The 19,983-nt window shown below is 38.2% G+C and overlaps 1 protein-coding gene across 2 annotated transcripts in view; it reads right to left on the reverse strand.

Annotated features, from left to right (window-relative positions):
- Positions 1–19,983, reverse strand: part of LOC131684694 (B-cell receptor CD22) — a 1,114,748-nt gene that overhangs the window by 484,296 nt on the left and 610,469 nt on the right. For both annotated transcript variants that reach the window (XM_058967793.1, XM_058967794.1), the window contains exon 9: positions 15,427–15,571. In XM_058967793.1, coding sequence (XP_058823776.1) covers positions 15,427–15,571 — 145 coding nt within the window. The remainder of the gene's footprint in view (positions 1–15,426; positions 15,572–19,983) is intronic.

The raw sequence follows: 19,983 nt of genomic DNA on the forward strand, positions 1-19,983 counted from the left end.
GGGTTGCAAGCATTTTTGCCGAGGATGATAAAATAACTTTTGAATACTTGTGATCACTCAACGATGAAAAACATGGAACTGTTTTCCCCTATGAGTAGCAGTTATTTTTTTCAAATGCTCAAAGCTCTTTGAACGTAGACTGAAAAAAGGCAGAAAGTTGAATCACGTATTGTTCGGACCGGGGAGCAGCGCTAACAGCTGCATAAAGTGAACTTTGTAAACATTCTCTTAAAATAACCCTGCGAAATAGTTTCGTCTGTTTGGCGCTTTGATGGGTAGACTGAAGCTGTTCCAAGCTATGGTACTGCCAGCAGAGTGGTCGACGAACCCATGTTTTATGTTGCCATAATTCATCCAATGCGTTGAACAAAGATAGGTGCTCTAGCTAATGTTTTCAAATGGATAGGCGGTATTACAGTGGCTCGTCATATGCCAGCAAATTTGAAACTCCTTCGGTGGTCCCAAATGAATATGCAAATTTCGGAGACGATCGATTGCTTGTCAGCTTTGCGCATAGCATTTAGAGCATGTATCGAAACTAGTATGGAAGGACTACTTTGAACCATCGCCGCTTATTCAAATCGATATTTCACCCATATTGTAGAACCAATAATCAATAATTTGCCCAGAATGTTGTTAACAACTTTGCCGAAAATGAAAACTTATTAGAATTTTCAAAAAATATTATTGCTTCTATAGAGACGTTGATCTTCTATAAATCTCTTCTATGGCTAGCAATTTGCACTTGTGGCAGTAAAATCCATCATTCAGCAATACAGACAATATTAAAATGAAAATTCTCCACGTGTGCTCGCAAAAACAATTGATGCATATATGAAAATATGGTCTGTATTAGATTTTACAATCTTGAACGTTTCAATCTACAGTACAAATGACCCATGAAAATGTAAATTTAATTTTTTTGTATTCTCATTAAAATTGATAAATTTGTTAGATTAACATCCAAGTATTTTTTTGATTATATTACTTACCAGTATTGTTAACCATTTATGATCCCAATAAGTTCTGAATCTGTTGGATTCAATATACGGCAGGTCTACGGTTTTCCATCTTCCGGATTATGATTTACATTTATGATATACTTCAGTACCCATTCAAACGTCTTGAAACCAAAGTGATTCTTTTACTGTTGTATTACGGTCACCATAAATCCCTATACCCCCACCTTTAGCAAGAGGCACACCCCCATCCTGATTTCAACCCAACCAAATAGCATTAAACTCTTACCAAGAACAAAAGAACAGACCTATCTTTCTTGACCCCACTTAACCCAATCAAGCCGCGCGCAAAAGGGTACAGTTAAATTAGAAAAGGTCAAAGGTACGGTACCGCCGCCGCCGTCAATTGTTATTTTCGTTCCCCATCAACAGACAAAATGGCAACAAAACATTCCTAAAATTGGTCTCGGAATACCGCCCTTCTGAAGCTACCTGGAGCCGCCTTCAGTTCCACTGAAAATAGCTGTTTGAGAACCACACCACCAATCCAAAGCAATCTAGACAGGCTGCTAGCTGCTACAATTCATTCAGCGTTACCTTGACGGGCCCTTATCTAATCTCAGATTGGCGATGTCCATGTTGTTTCTGGTCACGGGAACGACTAGCTTTCCGCTGGACCGTTCAGGTTTTAGAACTGGAAAATCTGCATAAACCAACCAATCGGAAGGGAATTGTGTTTGTGTACAATGTATTTGGGTATGCTTTGTTTGCTCCTGTTTGAATCTGTAGCAATCCTTCCCCCTCTTCACAAAAGCGCTTGTGTTTAGGGGTTTGAAGCTGTGTTTCTCTTGAAAAGTTTTCACTAGCCCACCACTACTACGCTGCTGTGAAGTTTTCTCAAGGCGTTGTTGCAGGATTGAGGAATTTATTACCGACATCTGTTGGGTGGGCTGCACGTGGCTACGCAAAATAACGCCTTACTCTTGTGAATGGATCTAAGAGAACGAGTAGGTAAACTATAATAAAACAAATTTCCCGAAGTGGTGGAATGCAAAACTTTTCCACTGTGCGGAAATTCAATCTGTTCAATGGTGAGTGGTGATGGAAATCTGAATTGTAGTGATTGCAATCAATTATGGTTCATTATGTATGCAGATTTGAGCTTGATTTCGCAATGTATCAAACGCTGTGTAATGTATACCATTAGTGAAATAGTATGCATAATTAGGTGTCAGCAGACACGATTTGAATGAAAAGCATTTTCTAGAGCTATTAGCGGCATTCTTGATAAGTAAGGGTGCGAAATGTTTTGGTGAAATGTCTGTAACATAATGTTCAATATGTCTGTAAAAGTCTGACAATTTTCGAATATTCTGCTAACACTGACAATTTATCATCTCGCTTTCACATATGCTAGGGCCATTAGTTTGACACATATTGCCCGGGGAACACACGTGTTAAAGTAATGGGATACAACATGCTTCAGTCCGTGAATACATGGAGACAATAGCGCTTTGCCCACTCTAGTAGTTATAATCTCTTTTAGTAAAAAGCTAGTACTTTCAGCATCTTATGATGTTGTTTGCTCCTCTTTCATCCTTGTAGAATTATTAAAGCGGAAAAATTAAATATCGCAAAATTTGAAGAATTTCTTTTAATACAACAGATAAAAAGTTACTTTATTTCGCAAAAATATGAGATTTGACACCACAAACAACTTTATGGAAGACCCTAGGAGAATGACTATAAAAGTTAATATGAAAAAATTAATTTTAATGGGTTTTCCATATAACCTATTCCATAACTCGGAAACTATCAAAGTTAGATATATAGTATTTTCGGTAATATGTTTTGCAGTAATATTTTCTACAACTTTGCCGAAGGCATAACTTTTTTAACTTAATTAGTTCAAAAAATAAACTTCGTATATCACTTACAGATGAATTAATCACCAAATAATATATTCCTTTAAATGCGCAATCATAAAGACAAGAACTTCTCCGAACAAACTATACAACTAAAGTTAACTGTTTAGACGCTATTAATTTTGAGCACGGAAACGATGTTTTAAGGGGGGGGGGGGGGGGGGTAAGGGTTTCAGCGTTAAAAATAAGTTTTTTGCTATTTTTTTAGAAAGATGGGTGAAGCGAATTGATGAAAACTTTTGTACTAAACCATTTCAATAACATTCTGTAATTCTTTCATGCAAAAATATCTATAAGAGATTCGGTAGCGCAGTTTTTTGTGGAATGTGTCTGGAAAAACACGATTTGCGGTGTTAACTGCCATTCAAAAACTACTTGACCGATTTATTTCAAACTTTGCATACACATTCTATGTTAAAAATACCTAAACCCTACGTTGAGTTTTTGGGATAATTTTTCAATTAAGGGGGCTTTCTACTCATAAAACGACAGATTTCTCTTGAAAAATAGCAATTCCGCCGTATCACCGTATGGCGTACTCCAGGGATCCCACTTAGGCCCTCTTCTTTTTATTTTGTGCGTAAATGACCTTACCTTTATACTCAAACATCTAAAAGTGCATATATATGCAGACAGCGCGACACTTTTCATGGAAATAAGAAATATCAAAGACGCCAAAGTATTCCAAAACGAAATCAACCTATTCCACATATGGTATAGCATAAATCTACTCCAACTTAACGTAAAGAAATGTAACTTAATAACCTTCAGCAGAAAAAATTCAAATATTCCCATAGACATACACTAAGGAAACCAACTTGTAGAAAAATGTAAAATTGTGCGAGACTTAGGCGTAATCTTAGACTCTAAGCTCACATTTGTGGAACATTACAATATAATAAGAAATAAAGCAAATAGTATGCTGGGATTTATTTAACGCTTCAGGTATAATTTTGAAGACCCTTACATAATTAAATCATTATACAATACATATCTCAGGCCAATTTTGGAATATTGCAGAGTAGTATGTAACCCATGCACTGTCCTGTACGAAGAGCGCATCGAATCAGTCCAAGAACAATTTCTTTTATACTTCGGAGACTAAACTGGACGACATTTCTTTTTTCATCGTATAAAGCACGTTGCATGCTCATTAATAAACAAACACTCAAAGGACGCCGAGAATTTGCCATGTTTTGCTTTATCAACGACATTATTTTTCAACGTATACAATCCACATCATTACTTTCGCAAATAAAATTTTATATACCAAGCCGTCAACTAAGAACTCGTGATTTATGCACTAACTGTGCTAAAAATGGTGCGATTAACATTCAAAATCGTCACTCACTGGACCAAAGGGTTTTTGAAATAGCCAATCCCGTACTTCAGTAGATCCACGCATGTCAAGTTCGAATCGATACCTACACCATTGATCTCGACTTTGTGAGCGGGTATGTAAACGCGTTAGTTCTTCATAAAAGAGTTGTCGCCAGTAGTGTCATTTGTTTGCTTTAGATAAAATATCACAATTCTGAGCATATCGAAGCGAACTTTCCAGCTTTCTGGCACAGCTGAATATTTTTGCGTCTTGCGGATTATTAGAATGCTTAGCGGACTATCTTTGATCCGTAAGAAGATCGGATACGGCGAACCCAGTTCAATGTGTTTGATTTTAAATGGAAACTCGGAGTGATGACGAATCCTGTTCGACATCCATTTTAGAATCATTTGGGTCATTTCAGAAGAGCTCATTTATGCACTGGCCTAGAGCCAGATGTAAAGTGAAAACTGTTGAATATGAAGGAAGAGACAGAAATCATGGGGACAAGTCTGAATACAGGAATAATATGGTCATCAGTTTTCACTCGATATATGACTGGATGCAACTCATTTTGTTAGAAACTGGATCGAAGAATATGCGAAAAACTTAATCAGCAATAGATCATAAAAGTATTTTTGGTGCACTTGCTTTTGCAAAAAGATGGGTGGATGCTGTCTGGCATATAACCGAAACGCCATGACGGCCCGTGGCCTGGTAATTGAAATCTAATGATCTAATGATATGCACCCTAATCAACAATCAACCAATCAGTTCAGAGTTCCTAAAATTGTCTCTGCAGTATATTTGATATACGGTAGAGTGCCAATATTTATGGTCATCCGGAATTTTCAAACTGTGCACACCTCAAAAGTATTGCATCTTGAAAAAAATTCCCCATGCAAAATTTGAGCGCAATCGAACACTGTCATGAAGCGTCGAGATTTTCTGTAGTGTTGAAAAAATGCCTTTATGATACAAGTAAAAAAAAATTGAATTGAGATGGGATCTGAGTTTGAGTATGCTGTTTTTTTCTATGCCGAATGTTTTAGAAATCCGTGCAATGTCGACTGGCACCCTAGTATAGAGTCTTCTGAACAGACGCTCCCTCTGTCGCCTGCAAACACCTAGCGTCATGATTTCATAAATATACAGTAAAAATATACAGTAAAAGATTAGTGGTATTTACATGAAATGAACGACAGTCAAATATGAATGAAGTAGGGGGTAGGTGTGTCATGCATGTACACAAATTATTGAATTATTGAATTGAAAAAGAAAGCCAAAGTAAACACCAAAGGGGCGCAAAATTGAGATTCCGCCAAGGGCGCCAGAAGACCACGCTACGACTCTGTGTGTACGTTAGTGTTTAATTTTACATGACGTTGTATTGCCTGTTGCGTCTATAGATAGACTTTCGTGCACATTTTGAAAGCAGAAAAATAAATATTCACACGTTAAGGTTGCATAGAGAATGCGCAAAATTCGCAAACGAAAAAAGCAGTTTTTTTCCACACCGTATGTCAGATCTTCATAAAAATCAATCAGCGTGTGTAGAATGTTGTTACAGTACTGCTGATTGATTTTCATGAAGATCTGACATACGGTGTGGAAAAAAAACTGCTTTTTTCGTTTGTGAATTTTGCGCATTCTCTGTGCAAGCTTAAACTGCACGGAGAACAGCAAATAAACAAACCGATTATCTTCTGCACAGTCCTACAGAGGGTGTTAAACGTTGTTTTTGTTAGCCACTGCAAGAACCAAACTATGGTAGATACGGTGTGAGCATATTTTCGTGTGACAAAATTATTTTGCTGTGAGTCTATTAGGGGGTAAAATTCGCAATATCTCATGAACCACATAATTTTACTACATTTAAAAGCCTTTTAGAAGCGTTCTTAAATATAATTTTACGTCGCATCACTACAATTAAAAGAAACGGAAAGCGGTAATAATGAGTCATTTCGGGAAATTCGTCCGATTGAATTACGTTCCCGATTAAATTCAGATTTTTTTATGTGTAGAGAGTGATGGTCTCCAATTCTGCAAGTCTGCTATAAATTCTGTTTGATACACTAAGGTGATCTGTGCACAAAAATGTCATGAATTGAAAAATGGAATAGCTTGGGATAACTGCATTTTCAGCTTTCTAGCTTTGTTGTCAATGCTAAAACTCAAAATTATCCAATGCAATTTATTTCACTTCTTTATATTTCGGTAAGAAATATTGTAACAAAATCTATTCGTGTAAGCGGTATCAAATCATAGAAAAGCACTGTTTTCATACGCTTCTCAGCCTACAGAAAAAATGGAGAGATGGAACAAGAATCCTGCTAAAACTGGCAATCCTTACTGAGTGGGGATCGAACATTCGATAACTGGCTAATCTATCTAGCGCCTTAGTCTGTGTACCGACACACTAGAGTTTAAAATTGAACAGATCTAGACTTGAACCGTCTTAAGACCACTCAGGGCCCCTGGGCACAACTGAGCTGAGGGCCCCAATAATTGAACGGGTATAAACTGCTGTAGAGTAAGATTATTTAAAAATGATCCCCAGTGTCAGGGAGCCATCTAAGCCACCTTGAGATTTATTTTTCGAATTTAAGTCAAATCATTCCACCATGTGAAAGTATTAGGAATCAAAATATATAAAGAAAAAAAATTAGATTTCCATCACTATAGGTAGCATTGTAAATGTCCAGGTACCGTCGAAAAACGGAAGAATAATTTGGTAGATTTTTAAAAGATATTAACATTTCTGACCAATCTGACCGAACCTGGCAAAAGGCCTAACACACTATATGTGGTTGAGGGAGCTCGAACTCAGGTGAGCCGCGTACAGTGTAATGGAATTACCAGCTGCGCTATTTCCACCCCATTATAATATGACGTTCATAGTTGCAGGACGTTGCTTGAGGCTGAAGAGTGCCTCCGTAAACAATGAGGAATGATGGAGTAACGTCAAGACTACAATGTCGACGACTCATTCAATCATTACACTATGACAATCTAGGAAAAATATTTAGCAATATGCCAATAATAGTCAATCTGTTACTGGATGAGGACTATGTGAATTGCAAAAGTTTCATTGATTCGTACAATGCCATTCTCAATTTTTTGCTGTTCCTGATATGATGCAGCTGGAAAAAGTCAATTGCCAGCTTAAAAAAAGCCACATGTTTTCATTCAAAGTTCAACTACATTTACGGATGACAATATTGAATATTGCAGCCATTGAAATCAATCGATATTATGTTGAGTCTAAGTGCGTGATTCGAGGTTCATTCACTTTAGAAATTCGCATTTTTCGCTGCAGGAATAGAACGATTCTTTGGAATAGTGTCTCTTCATGCACAAATTGTGAGATAGATTTTTGTTATATATTCTGACAGAATTTTTGTGCTTTCTTTTATAGTGAACTGTTCTGAAAGGCGAAGATAGCAAACAAATACATTTTAAGTAACAATAATATTTTCATATTCAACGAATTTGTATCTCATAGACGGCGCCGGTAGTTAAGTGGCAAGTCTAGAGTTTTGATGGTAGAGTCGCCTCTCTGGTATCGATGATGGGTACTCAGTGCAAAAAGAGACCGAAGGAAAAAAATGAATAACAATTATTAGCCTTTTCATTTTTCGAAAGTACAAATGTTCAATACCTTTATTGTTACTTTAACAAACAAACGTGGCGAAATTACTCGAACCTATTAATATGAGCAACACAATTCATTTTAATAATTCACTACCACAACTTTTAGGAGTTCATTCATAATCAGCCACACACAGAAATGCAACCATCTACCAGCGTAGCTCATCAAAGATGAAAAGCAAATGCTATATCATTTAGACTGCAATACAGTTTCGGCCCTATATTATACACCCCCGTTTTTATGCACCCCCGATTTTATTAACTTTTTGTACCCGATTTTATCAACCCCCCTTTAACTCATTCTTTTATACCAGCAATTCAAGCCTACGATTTTCCAATTATATTCAATCAAGGTATTGGGTCCTGCACTGTTAGGTAGTGGTCGAAATGTAGGATAGTTTACCCAATTTTGGTCCTATTTAAGTTAATTGATGAACTAGAATCATATTTTGCTTAAATTTTCAAAACAAAAATCAAGGGCTGAGTGTTTAAGCCGTGATAAACTAACAAACTTTCACATATTATCCGTGGAAAACGGAACAATTGAAAGAGACGCCGTATTCAGTAAGTATTGTATGCTTAATAATATTGTTTTTAATGTTGCAGTTCATGCCAAACTGCAAACAAAATTTAAACCAAAAACTATATTTGTCTCTAAGAATATCATATCTGTTCTCTAGTTTGTCTACCCCTATAAAACGATCCTCTGCCAGCGCGCTCGAGTCATCACTAAACACACTTCGAATTGAATCAGCTAACAAGATTCTCTTTTGTTATCTCCTATATCACCCAAGCAGATTGACCTATTTACTAGTAAGTAGGAACATACCAACCGAAACGAAAGGCACAGAGTCAGGTTCAACCCGGCCATCTCTATGGAGATAGGTGTGCCTGTTCCAAATCTGAAATCTGATACCGAATATTGTTTGATGACGAAAAGCCCGAAAATATATAAAATCTGCTTGTCCCATTGTTGAAATTCAACGCATAATTGTCACACTAATAAATAACCAAAAATTTAAATATTAAGTTTGTGGAAAGAGAAAGTTTCATTAAATAAAAGAAGGGTACGATATTTTCAATAACAATTTACAATAATGAGATCGATCCTGAAAAACTATTCATCACTGTCGTCGTTTCCAAAAACTTACAGCATGGTAAACACATCCATTTCCAATTTTAGTAAAACTAAAAGTCGTCCGTCAAAAAAATTTGATGTTTATGAATTTTACCGGTAACGAATCTATTTTTGTATTATTCCTAAAAATTTTCTATTTTCAACAATTTTACATTTCATGAAAATGGATTGAAGAATAATTTAAACCACGAGAAAATGATAAAGTTTAAAATGAATGACAAAAGGCTCTATAATCCCAACTTCTCATATTCGGACAAAGGTCAAAAACGTTCCGTTCGATTTCTGAGATTTTCTCATATTAGAAAAACTGCAAAGTATGTAAGATTAGCAACAGATGGAGATGGCTTTTGGTCACGGTTTTGGCAAATATTATTTTATTTTGTCTGTCGCCTACGTTTCAAAGGTCTACATCTTCAGGGCAAAAAATGGTTACAATTATATCATGGTCAAGTGATTTTGAACATTGAATCTCAAAACAATGTTCAAAATCACTTGACTATGATATTATTGTAACCCTTTTCTGCCCTGAAGATGAATGCTTAACTCCTTTGAAACGTAGGCGATAGACAAAATAAAATAATATTTGCTAAAACCGTGACCAAAAGCCATCTCCATCTGTTGAAAACAAAGTGGTCGTTCTTCCAGTTAGTGTTTGATTAGCATCACGGAGCAAAAAAATGATTAAAATAGGGGATATCCTTTAAAAAGAGGTATCATTTGTAATTTTTGGAGTGCTACTGCAAAAGTTATAGCATTTAATATATTTTTTCTTCATATTTTCCCATAAGGGAAAAGCATTTTTGGGTGATTTTTAACACCCTCCTCGTCCATCGTAGCATTTCGTCACAAACCTCTAAATACCCCCCCCCCTCTGATAATTACGTAGCTTGATGGTAAACCTCCCCCCCCCCTTGTTCCGGTAAAAAATTTAAATGTAATATGAGTAATTTTAACATTTAGATTAAACGGGTAAGATTGTCGTGACATCAGGTCAACCCCTATTCACCTTTAAAGAAGCTACGTAGCATGACATGACCCCCTACCCCCTGTCGTCATACATCATCACAAAAAAAAAACTTCCCCCTACCCCATACAATGCTACGTCATTTATGGATGGTCCCTAATACCAATTTCAGAAATAGCAAGTGGAGTGGGCGGGGGTCTAGAATTATTTAAATGATATGAAATTTGGCAACTGAGCTTACTTTGACATTTGTCGCAATATGAGAGAGGAGCCTTTGAGAATTCAAAAATGAGTATTTTTTGAAATGCCCTAGCATAGAATGGCAATGAACCATCACCGCTCTGTGCTTAATTAATCAAAGAATAATTTCTACATCGCGCTTTTAAGTAGATTTACTGTTAAATTTCGTTGACAGAATACATTGTCATTTATAATGAGGCTATCTGCAAAATTTCAGATCGATCCTATGCTTGGAAGTTGGATTAGACAACTGTAGGACAGTTCGTTTAATACATTTTTTGCACTGATAGGGCATTAGGTTTGTTGTTTCTGCAAACTAAAACTAAATTGAGATAGTTCTCAGGTTGCCTCTAATTATGTAGGATGAAAAAATGAAGATAAAAAAAATTTCCCAATTTTATCAATTTCCCCGTTTTATCAACCAAATGTTTCGGTTGGTTGATAAAAACGGGTCATAACTGTATTATACAAAATGTAAACTCAAACATAAACATACCAGTCATGTGAAACAGTCGAAATAGGAAACACATAGAATGCACGCCGCCGTGAGGCCCAATTCCTCGACTATCTACGGGATACGTTCCATTTGAGCCAGTATATTCTGTTTCCTGATTATGATGGCGTAAAATATTTTTAATAGGGCGGAGTATCGTACAAAAATAACATAATTGGTACTGGTACTACGACGGCATAGTGGAAAATGCCTAATCTGGACGCGAAAGTATCGTGAGACCTCAAGAAGTTCAGGAGTCATTTTTAGAGGTTTTGATGTACATTTCTCCATTCACAATCCCTGATGTGATGAAGAAATGAAAATTTGCCACAGGTGCTGATCGCTTGCCAAACAAGGATTGTGTTCCGAATTTCAACATCTATTTCTTCCACTTTCTGTAGAGCTTCCTTGTGCAAATTTTGCCAACATGGTGGTTACCGCTTCTGCTTGGTGCCTTTCGAACTTTCTAAACGTGTTGTAGAAAAAATTTCATTGATTTTGCTCAAAATGAATTGAAACTTGAACCGAAATGTTGGGTTGACGTTTGAATTGGTCCAATACCATGGTCATGCAAAACCTTGTTTCCTACCGCTACTATCATTCCGCTTGATTGTCTGATGCTCTTAAAACGTCACATGGGTTAAGGTGCAATGTACGACTACGAGCAACTAACTAACTAACTAATCTAATCCGATTTCTTTCCTTTATTACATTCTCTATTTTCAGTAGGCGGAAGAATCTTCGAAAACAGAACTATAAAGACAACCTTATATTTATTACTAATTATCTTCTTTCAGGATAGGTAGACTAAATATACTAGTATCGCTATTAGTTCTTCAAATTCAGGATCTCTAACGGGAATTTCAGAAACTGGACTGAAATGTTGACCAGTAGCCTCGACGATCAGTACGATTAGTACTGGAAATATAGATACACAACACAAGAGAACAGAACTGACAATTGGAATCAACAAGGCGTACTACTAGTGAGAATCGGAGAAAAAATCCAAATGGAGCTGAGGGTACGAGAGGCGCATTCTGATATGCTAAATCGCGACAACGACCCAATTTGCGACTGTATCATGCGAACACTACAGTGCATTGCCGAGGATACACATTGGGTATTGATGATAGTGAAGACCACAAGAGTATGTATACAATTTTGATAATTTTCAAACCAAATCATATTACATGTACCACTACCAACATTAGGGCATTGCAAAATTTTTTTTTTTGAATTCTCAAAGGCCCCCCAAAATGTGACAAATATTAAAGTTAGCTCAGATGCCAAATTTCACATCATTTGGACAATTCTAGACCCCCGCCCACTTGGCTTGAAATTTTTTGAAATTAGTACTATGGGAAAATATGGGGGAAAAATACATTAAATGCTATAACTTTTGAAGTAGCAATCAGAAAATTATAATTTATACCTCTTTTGAAAGGAAATAATCTTAGTATTTGAATTGAGATATTTTTATTTCTAGGAACATACGGGAAAGTGGGGGTACTGGGTCATTTTGTCCCCAAAATCCTCTATTTTTAATGATTTTTCTGCTCCGTGATGCAAATCATACATATTTTGTTGTTTTTCTAACGTGAAAAAATCTCAGAAATTGAACGGAACCCTTTTGATCTTAGTCCGAATACGAGAAGTTGGGGTTGTAGGGCTTTTTGTCATACATATTAAATTTTATCATTTTCTCATGCATATATCTCTATTATTCTTCAATCAATTTTCATAAAATGTAACTTGTTGAACGTGTAAAATTTTGAGGAATAAAACAAAAATAAAAATGTTAGAGGTAAAATTCAGAAACATCAATTTTTTTGATATTGACTCTACAAATCTCATTTTTTCATTATTTGTCCTAATACCTAAAATTATCCTATTTTCCAGGAATGAAGCTTTTCTCATGTGATCCCTAAGCATATTTTAAACTACAAGTAGTAAATTAAATAAGAATTTTGTTGTTAAATAGAGTTACATTTTTTTCATAAATTTACTCTATTTAACAACAAAATTCTTATTTAATTTACTACTTTTAGTTTAAAATATGCTTAGGGATCACATGAGAAAATCTTCATTCCTGGAAAATAGGATAATTTGAGGTATTAGGACAAATAATGAAAAAATGAGATTTGTAGAGTCAATATCAAAAAAAATGATGTTTCTGAATTTTACCTCTAACATTTTTATTTTTGTTTTATTCCTCAAAATTTTACACGTTCAACAAGTTACATTTTTTATGAAAAAAAATGTGAAATCGACACTATATGTCAGATAATTTGATGTTCCTGAATTTTACCGGTAACGAATCTATTTTTGTTATAATCCTAAGGATTTTATACGTTCAACAAGGTATAGTTTATGAAAATTGAGCTAAGAATAATAGAGATATATTCACGAGAAAATGATGAAGTTTAATATGAATGACAAAAGGCCATTTAACCCAACTTCTCGTATTCGGAAAAAGGTCAAAAAGGTTTCGATCGATGTTTGGGATTTTTTCACATTAGAAAAGCTACAAAATATGTATGATTTTCATCACGAAGCAGAAAAATCATTAAAAATAGGGGATTTTGGGGCCAAAATGACCCAGTACCCCTCTTTCCCGTATTTTACTGGAAACAAAAATATCTCCATTCAAATACTAAGATTATTTCCTTTCAAAAGAGGTATAAATTGTAATTTTCTGTTCGCTATTTCAAGAGTTATAGCATTTAATGTATTTTTCCTCCATATTTTCCCATAGTACCAATTTCAAAAAATTTCAAGCCAAGTGGGCGGGGGTCTATAATTGTCCAAATGATGTGAAATTTGGCATCTGAGCTAACTTTAACATTTGTCACAATATGAGAGGGAGGGCCTTTGAGAATTCAAAAAAAAAAATTTTCGCAGTGCCCTAACCAACATAATAATATATTGGGACTGGGAGGGACCACCAGAGCACCCGATTGAAACGATTTGGACAGGGAGAGTGGAAATGCCAACTTCCTGTCGATAACATTTTGTGAATAAAGGGCGGGCTCTTCTCCCCACCTATTGGGAATGCTCTACAACACAATGGCTTTCTTTTCGGTTGATTCATGAGATCTAAACATTGGAAGGCGATTCTTAAACACTCCCGTGGACCGTATAAGCAAAGTGATTACTCTCGAGTAAGCGAATTGCTCAACGGGCACCTTTCTCCTTTTTGGCCCTTCATACAGTGTTTAGCTGACTATGATCAATGGGCAAAGATTGAACAAGTAGTAATGTAAGAGCAGGCCATTGCAATAAAACGGTTGTTTTGCTACAATAGGTGGTAGTAACACATCATCATCATCAATGTACGACTACGAGAAACTGAACCATTATTACACACATGCTGTTATGAACAATTGAGTGCCACTGTTTTTGGAACATAGCCTTCAAAATGATTGTATATTCCTCCTGCTACATTATTCGTTTTTCTGTCGTTATGTTTCTTATGTTGCGCTTAATTATAAACTCAAAAATTTTGAATCCGCGACCCAGTTGAAAAGAATATTATTGGCCATTCCACTTCAAATGTCGATCGGTTCACCTATTCCATGCTGAATTCCTATTGAAAAACTTACTTTTTGAAAAATGTAGAATAGAATCCCAGGACTCCCGAATGAGACAATTTAAAATCTCGGGAATCGGTGTGCAGCGAAATGTGAAAAATCCGTTTTGGAAGCTCTGGTTCAGGATTTTTGTGAAATTATCATTATATTATTATAATACATATTTAGTAACAATCTTCGCAATAACAAACGTATTTTCTGATATAAGAAAGATCCAAATAGTAATAGAGCTACATTAAGTGAGATTTTCGGAATGTATTAGTACAATAGCAGCAATCATTCTCACTACTATCAAAAGATACCAATCATGTACTATTTTCTAAACAAATTTACGGTAAAACTGTTCCAAAAGTTATTCACGCTTTTGAACAGAGAGTTAGAACTATCCACCGCAAACAAATAGCTTGTTCATTCTAGCTCACGTGCTCCATTTGTTACCAGTATTTAGGACAGGTAGAAACCCGATCGTCATTCTCTTTGCACCACCAAAGCAGCTGCTCAACCCCAATTGTGTCGAACCATAACTTCAAGCGGAAGCGGAAAACAAATATCACCATCCGAATTGATGGTCCTTTCCGAGAAGAAAAAACCACCATTCATCCTACTCGAACTGCCGAAAATGGCTCACCTACCGTTGAAAACTGTTTTGGCGGAATAAATTGTTCGATTCGTATGGGTAAAGTAATAAAATCCTGCCGAATGCTGGTCACCCAAAGGTACCCTTCGAAATGAATACGCAGTGAAAAAGGTACACAAAGCATAAAAAACCTAAAGTCACCTTTTCCGGCGGAAACGGAACGGCCTATGTTTGATAAAGAGATAAGGCATAAAATTAAACGGTTCATTTGCATTTGAAAGCACCTTTTCGACGGTGGCCCTTTGAGATGGGGCGATTCCGTTTAGTTTGCTGCAAAAATGGTTCGCCCCTAGCAAATAAACGAAGGGAAGATATTTTCCTCGAGCAGCATTAGCATGCAACAAAAAAAAAATCAAATTCTGTGTACTGAGATATTTGAAACGTTAGTCCGACATTTTGTCATGTTTTTATCTATTTGAATAGAAGATCCAGCAACACACTCATTATCACTTCAACCCTTGGTTAGTCGAAAAAAGCCGCACAATTTATTGGCTGCAAATATACTCACAGAAGACGTTTAGCTTCGCGGAGACCTCTTTCGTCCCCCGTTTGACCAGCTCGTTGGTGGCCCGACAGACGAGGCTTTTGCCATGGTCATCCCGCTTCGGTGTGAAGCTGAGGGACGACACCGTGCTGTTGCCGTCCTCGGATGTCTGAAATACAAAATGGAATTAAATTAGAATAAATAAGATAAAAAGACGAAAGAAGAGTGAAAAATTGTTTATGTCAAGATGGTGTTTTCATCGTTGAAACTGGCAGCGGAAAAGGTATCTCGCAAGTAATTATAATTCTTCAAACGACTAAAGAAGAGTCCAAGGGGTTCCAAATTGAATTGTTGAAGTTGGGGAATGGGGAAAAACTGAAGCGAACAGGTTTATTTGAATTCTAAGTTTGTCGACGACCACCATTTTCAGAGGGAACAAACCTTGTCCTGACCTTTCTTTGCTAAATTTGAGATGGGATAATTTATTACTGAAAGCACAATTAATTGCACCTTTTTGGCGAACTTGAAGTGACCCTTTGGGATCCGGATGACATGCTGGCCGGAAGTGGCTAGCGAGATGTCATCCTTTTCTCGGCAAGTAAGTCACTTTGGAATGAATAAATATTGGCGTTTCTAAGTTGGGTGTTTTATTAGCTACAATTAGCTGATTAGGTGCTTTTTAAGGATACCGTCATTAGGATATTTAAAGTTTACCTCAGCACGAGATAGTAGCAACAGCTTTAATTGGGTAAACCTGTAGCCAAAATATTCAGCATACAAAAACATACCACGAAAGAAACGGCAGTTATTCAGTCTAGTTTTAACTATCACCCATCTGCGGCATGGCAGACATGTGACCTAAATACTTCCCGCAGGCCCTTGGGGCAAAGGATATAACATAAAAATGCCCCTTCCTCGCTGCGGAACGTCGACCGCGCGCTCAGAAGGTTCCCGCGGCCGCTTTCAACCGCCAATGATGCCGAGTGAATTTACGGCACGGAAATACCCTGTTCCATTAGCATAAACATCTATTAAATATTTCCCCATTATGAGCAAGCGCAAAGTAAAAGTTTATTTTTTTTCCACATTGGCGATACGCTCCGTCCGTCCATATGAACAAAAGGCGAATGGCTCGTTCCATGTCCCTCGAGGGATCGGACACCGAGAACTCACACGGACCGCATATGTGTATGTTTGGGGTGGCTGGTACGTGGGTACGGGATGTTAAAATATGTTCCGAAAAAATACAATGAGGAAGCATAACATGGCACATCAGCAAACTGGAGGAGTTTTTATTGTGACTGTCAGTGCTGGTGTATCTCGAAATAATCTGAGAGCATGTCGAGGATTGCAAGAGTACATTAGCTCATTCAACAAATGTTTTTACCGCTACTTAATTTAGAGTAGTAACCTTTGTAAACAGCGATCCAACGCAAATGAAATGTTTGCCTCCAGTCAAACCCTTGGTAATTACTGTGTCTGGGTGGGTTTTGTGAGCTGAGATGGGCGAAATGAAATTACGGGAATACAGCCGCGGTAAGTGGTCCTTTTGGAGTTGATGATTTTTTAATCCGGTTCCCGTTAATCCAGCCTTTTTCATTTATTATTCTACCACGGTAATCTGCTCGAGTCTGATTTTTTTTTCATCACCACTGGCTCAACGACCATGGAACAATGGGATTAATGGAATAAATAACGGATTGCTGTAACTGGATTCAGCATTACCAGTGGGTGATAAAATTGTAAAATTTATTAATTAATAGGTAAACTTCAACTTCAATTAGTTCATATTCCGATCCAATTGAGCGTGAAAAATATTTCTTCGCCTACAACTGAGTTGTCAACTTTCTCTCTATTAGTTCACTCCAGGTAAATGAATTGAACAGTTATTTGGTTAACAATATGCATTTGACCAATCATAGTCATGAACATATCAGTGTTTTCCCACGATGGATTTTTACATTTGATGTAAAAGAAATGTTTAGAATTCGCAGAAACCTTCAAAGTTTTTTATCAAGGTCAATCGTGTTTTTTTTAACTTGGTGGTAAAGCTTTTACGCCGACACGCGCAGTAGTTATACCATACTACCGATTTCGTCCATCGTGTGCCAAAGTGAGGGACTCTGAACAGAAAAGATAATTCTGAACCCTACTCCTCTAAACTCCACCAAGGAGTCCGACATTTGCATGATCCCCCGGATTCCATTTGAAATGACTACTTCGGGGGAGGCACGCTAATGCACTTCACTTGATTACAGATCTAGCTGGTAGTGCTAGATTTCGCTGGCCATATCAGTCCTGCACGGCATGATATTCTACATGCGCTTCTCTCTACGTTGTCCAGTTGTATGCCGTAATCGATCCAGCGATTCCGGTTGGAGGGTGGCTTCCGCTTCACTGGTGCTCCGACGACCCTATTTTGGTGGTTCGGTGCTACTCGGCGTAGTCCCCGACAGTGGAGCTAGCCTACATCGGCGAAAAGTTCCCCGACGAAAGAATGTCTCCCGCAACCGTTAACGGACGCGTTATTCTTGCTTCGATGAAGTCCAGCAGAATGCCGAAGTCTGTCCAGCGATTCCGGGATGAGGACTGCGTTCGGTTCACTGGTGCTCCGATAATTCAAGCCGATGATTCGCTACGGATTATTCGGAATAGTCGCCGGCAGTGGATCCAGCCTACTTCGGTCGCACCCTGTGTTCTACTTTATCTCTCTTCCGCAGACTGATTTGTTAAGTGTCAAGGTCGATCCGGCGAATCCGGTTGGAGTGTAACTTTCGGCTCATCGGTGCTCCGACGACTCGACGACTAAATTACGTAACGCAAAATTGTCCAAAATTGACTTCCCCCTCCTTCCATATAACAAATTGTCCCAAATTTCTTCATCCTCCCCCTCCCCTGTTATGTAACAAATTCATAGAAAAAAAATTTTCGGTGAAAACATGTTATGTAATAATCTAGCTACCTCCCCCTCTTCCCTATGTCACAAAATGTCACAACTTGTACCCCATCCCCCTTAAAAGCGTTACGTAATTTATGAATGGTCCCCTACCGGTTACAGCGTTATCCCACTATCATGCAAGCTGCCTGTGACGAGATAGTTCGATCCCCGCTAGCCACCCACAGGACCATCAGCCAGAACGTACTGTTCAGCCAAGATGTGTTCCACTTCGTCTGCAGTGCCGTCACCCAAGCAAGTCCTGCGTATCTGAGCAAAACTGTAGGTCTCTACTCGCCAGTACTCGTTTTTTACTACTGCTGATTGCCGAGTTGTTGGGCATGATCCGAGATAGTGCCGAAATCACTGCATGCGTGGTCGATGTGGCTATTAAAGCCGGTCGTCTACCAGGACTCCCAGTTGTCTAACTTCCCGCTATAATTTGATGACACACTCTCCAATCGATTTGCTTGCTTGCTGCACTGCCTTTCGGTTGCCTATCAAAACCATCTCGGTTTTGTGGTGAGTTAACGTCAGCTTCTTCTCGCTCATCCAGTCTTCCACAGCATCTATCGCCTCCGTTGCGAGTACTTCAACTTCCTCTAGTGATTCGCCGATCTCTAGGAGTATCACGTCATCCGCAAAACCGACAATCTTCACCCCCCCCCCCCTGGGGAGGCTCAGCTTCAGCACTCCGTCGTACGTAGCATTCCAAAGAGTTGGGCCGAGTATGGAACGCCGTGCAGCGCCCGCTATTACGGTTAAACTTCTTTTTCCGGCGTCAGTTTCGTAGATCAGTAGCCGGTTCTAGAAGTCGCTCCGCAGAATCTTACAGAGGCACTTGAGAACTCTCATTTTGTGCAGCGAATCGGCGATTGCGGCCCAACTAGTGATGTTGTAGGCGTTTTTTGCATCCAGTGTAACCATTCCGCAGTAACGGTTTCCGGCTCTTTTGCTTCTGCACAGCCTCCATAGTTTACACGATCGTTCGTATAGCATACACAGTGGAATCCACCTTTCCGGAAACCGAACTGCATACTGAATAAACCATTCTCACCCTCCGTGGATGTTGCAAGCCTGTTAAGGATTACTCTTTCAAGCACCTTGCCGACTGTATCCAACAGACATATCGGTTTGTACGCTGAAAGATCTCCAGGAGACTAGCCTGGCTTCGGCAACAGCACCAGCTTTTGTCGCTTCCAGATATCAGGGAAGTCACCATCTTCGATGCACTTTTGCAACGCGGTCCTAAACATATCTGGGTTCGTTAGGATTGCTGTTTCTAGGACTACGTTAGGGATATCGTATGGTCCCGAGGCCTCCTTGGTTCTCAAGGCTTTTGCCAGAACTATCAGATCCTCGTGGGTTACCGAGCTTGTTCTACGTCGTCATACTGAGTCCCGCGTGGCGTGGGGGCCAGGCTGTTGGTTCATGCTGTGGAAATACGCTTCTACGATGACCGTCATCCTCTCCGGGAACCTATCCGGTGGTATTGCCGGTCCTCTTATCTTCGCCATGGCAGCTCTATAGGCGTCGCCTCACGGACTTGAATTGACGTTGTGGTAAAGCTCCTCTAGGCAAGCTTTCTTACTGAGCTTCCTTGTTAAATGCAGTCCTTCCCGCCTTGTACTCTAGTCTTAGATCTG

The sequence above is a fragment of the Topomyia yanbarensis genome, chromosome 2 (genome assembly GCF_030247195.1).
Source record: "Topomyia yanbarensis strain Yona2022 chromosome 2, ASM3024719v1, whole genome shotgun sequence".
NCBI classification, from domain to species: Eukaryota; Metazoa; Arthropoda; class Insecta; order Diptera; family Culicidae; genus Topomyia; species Topomyia yanbarensis.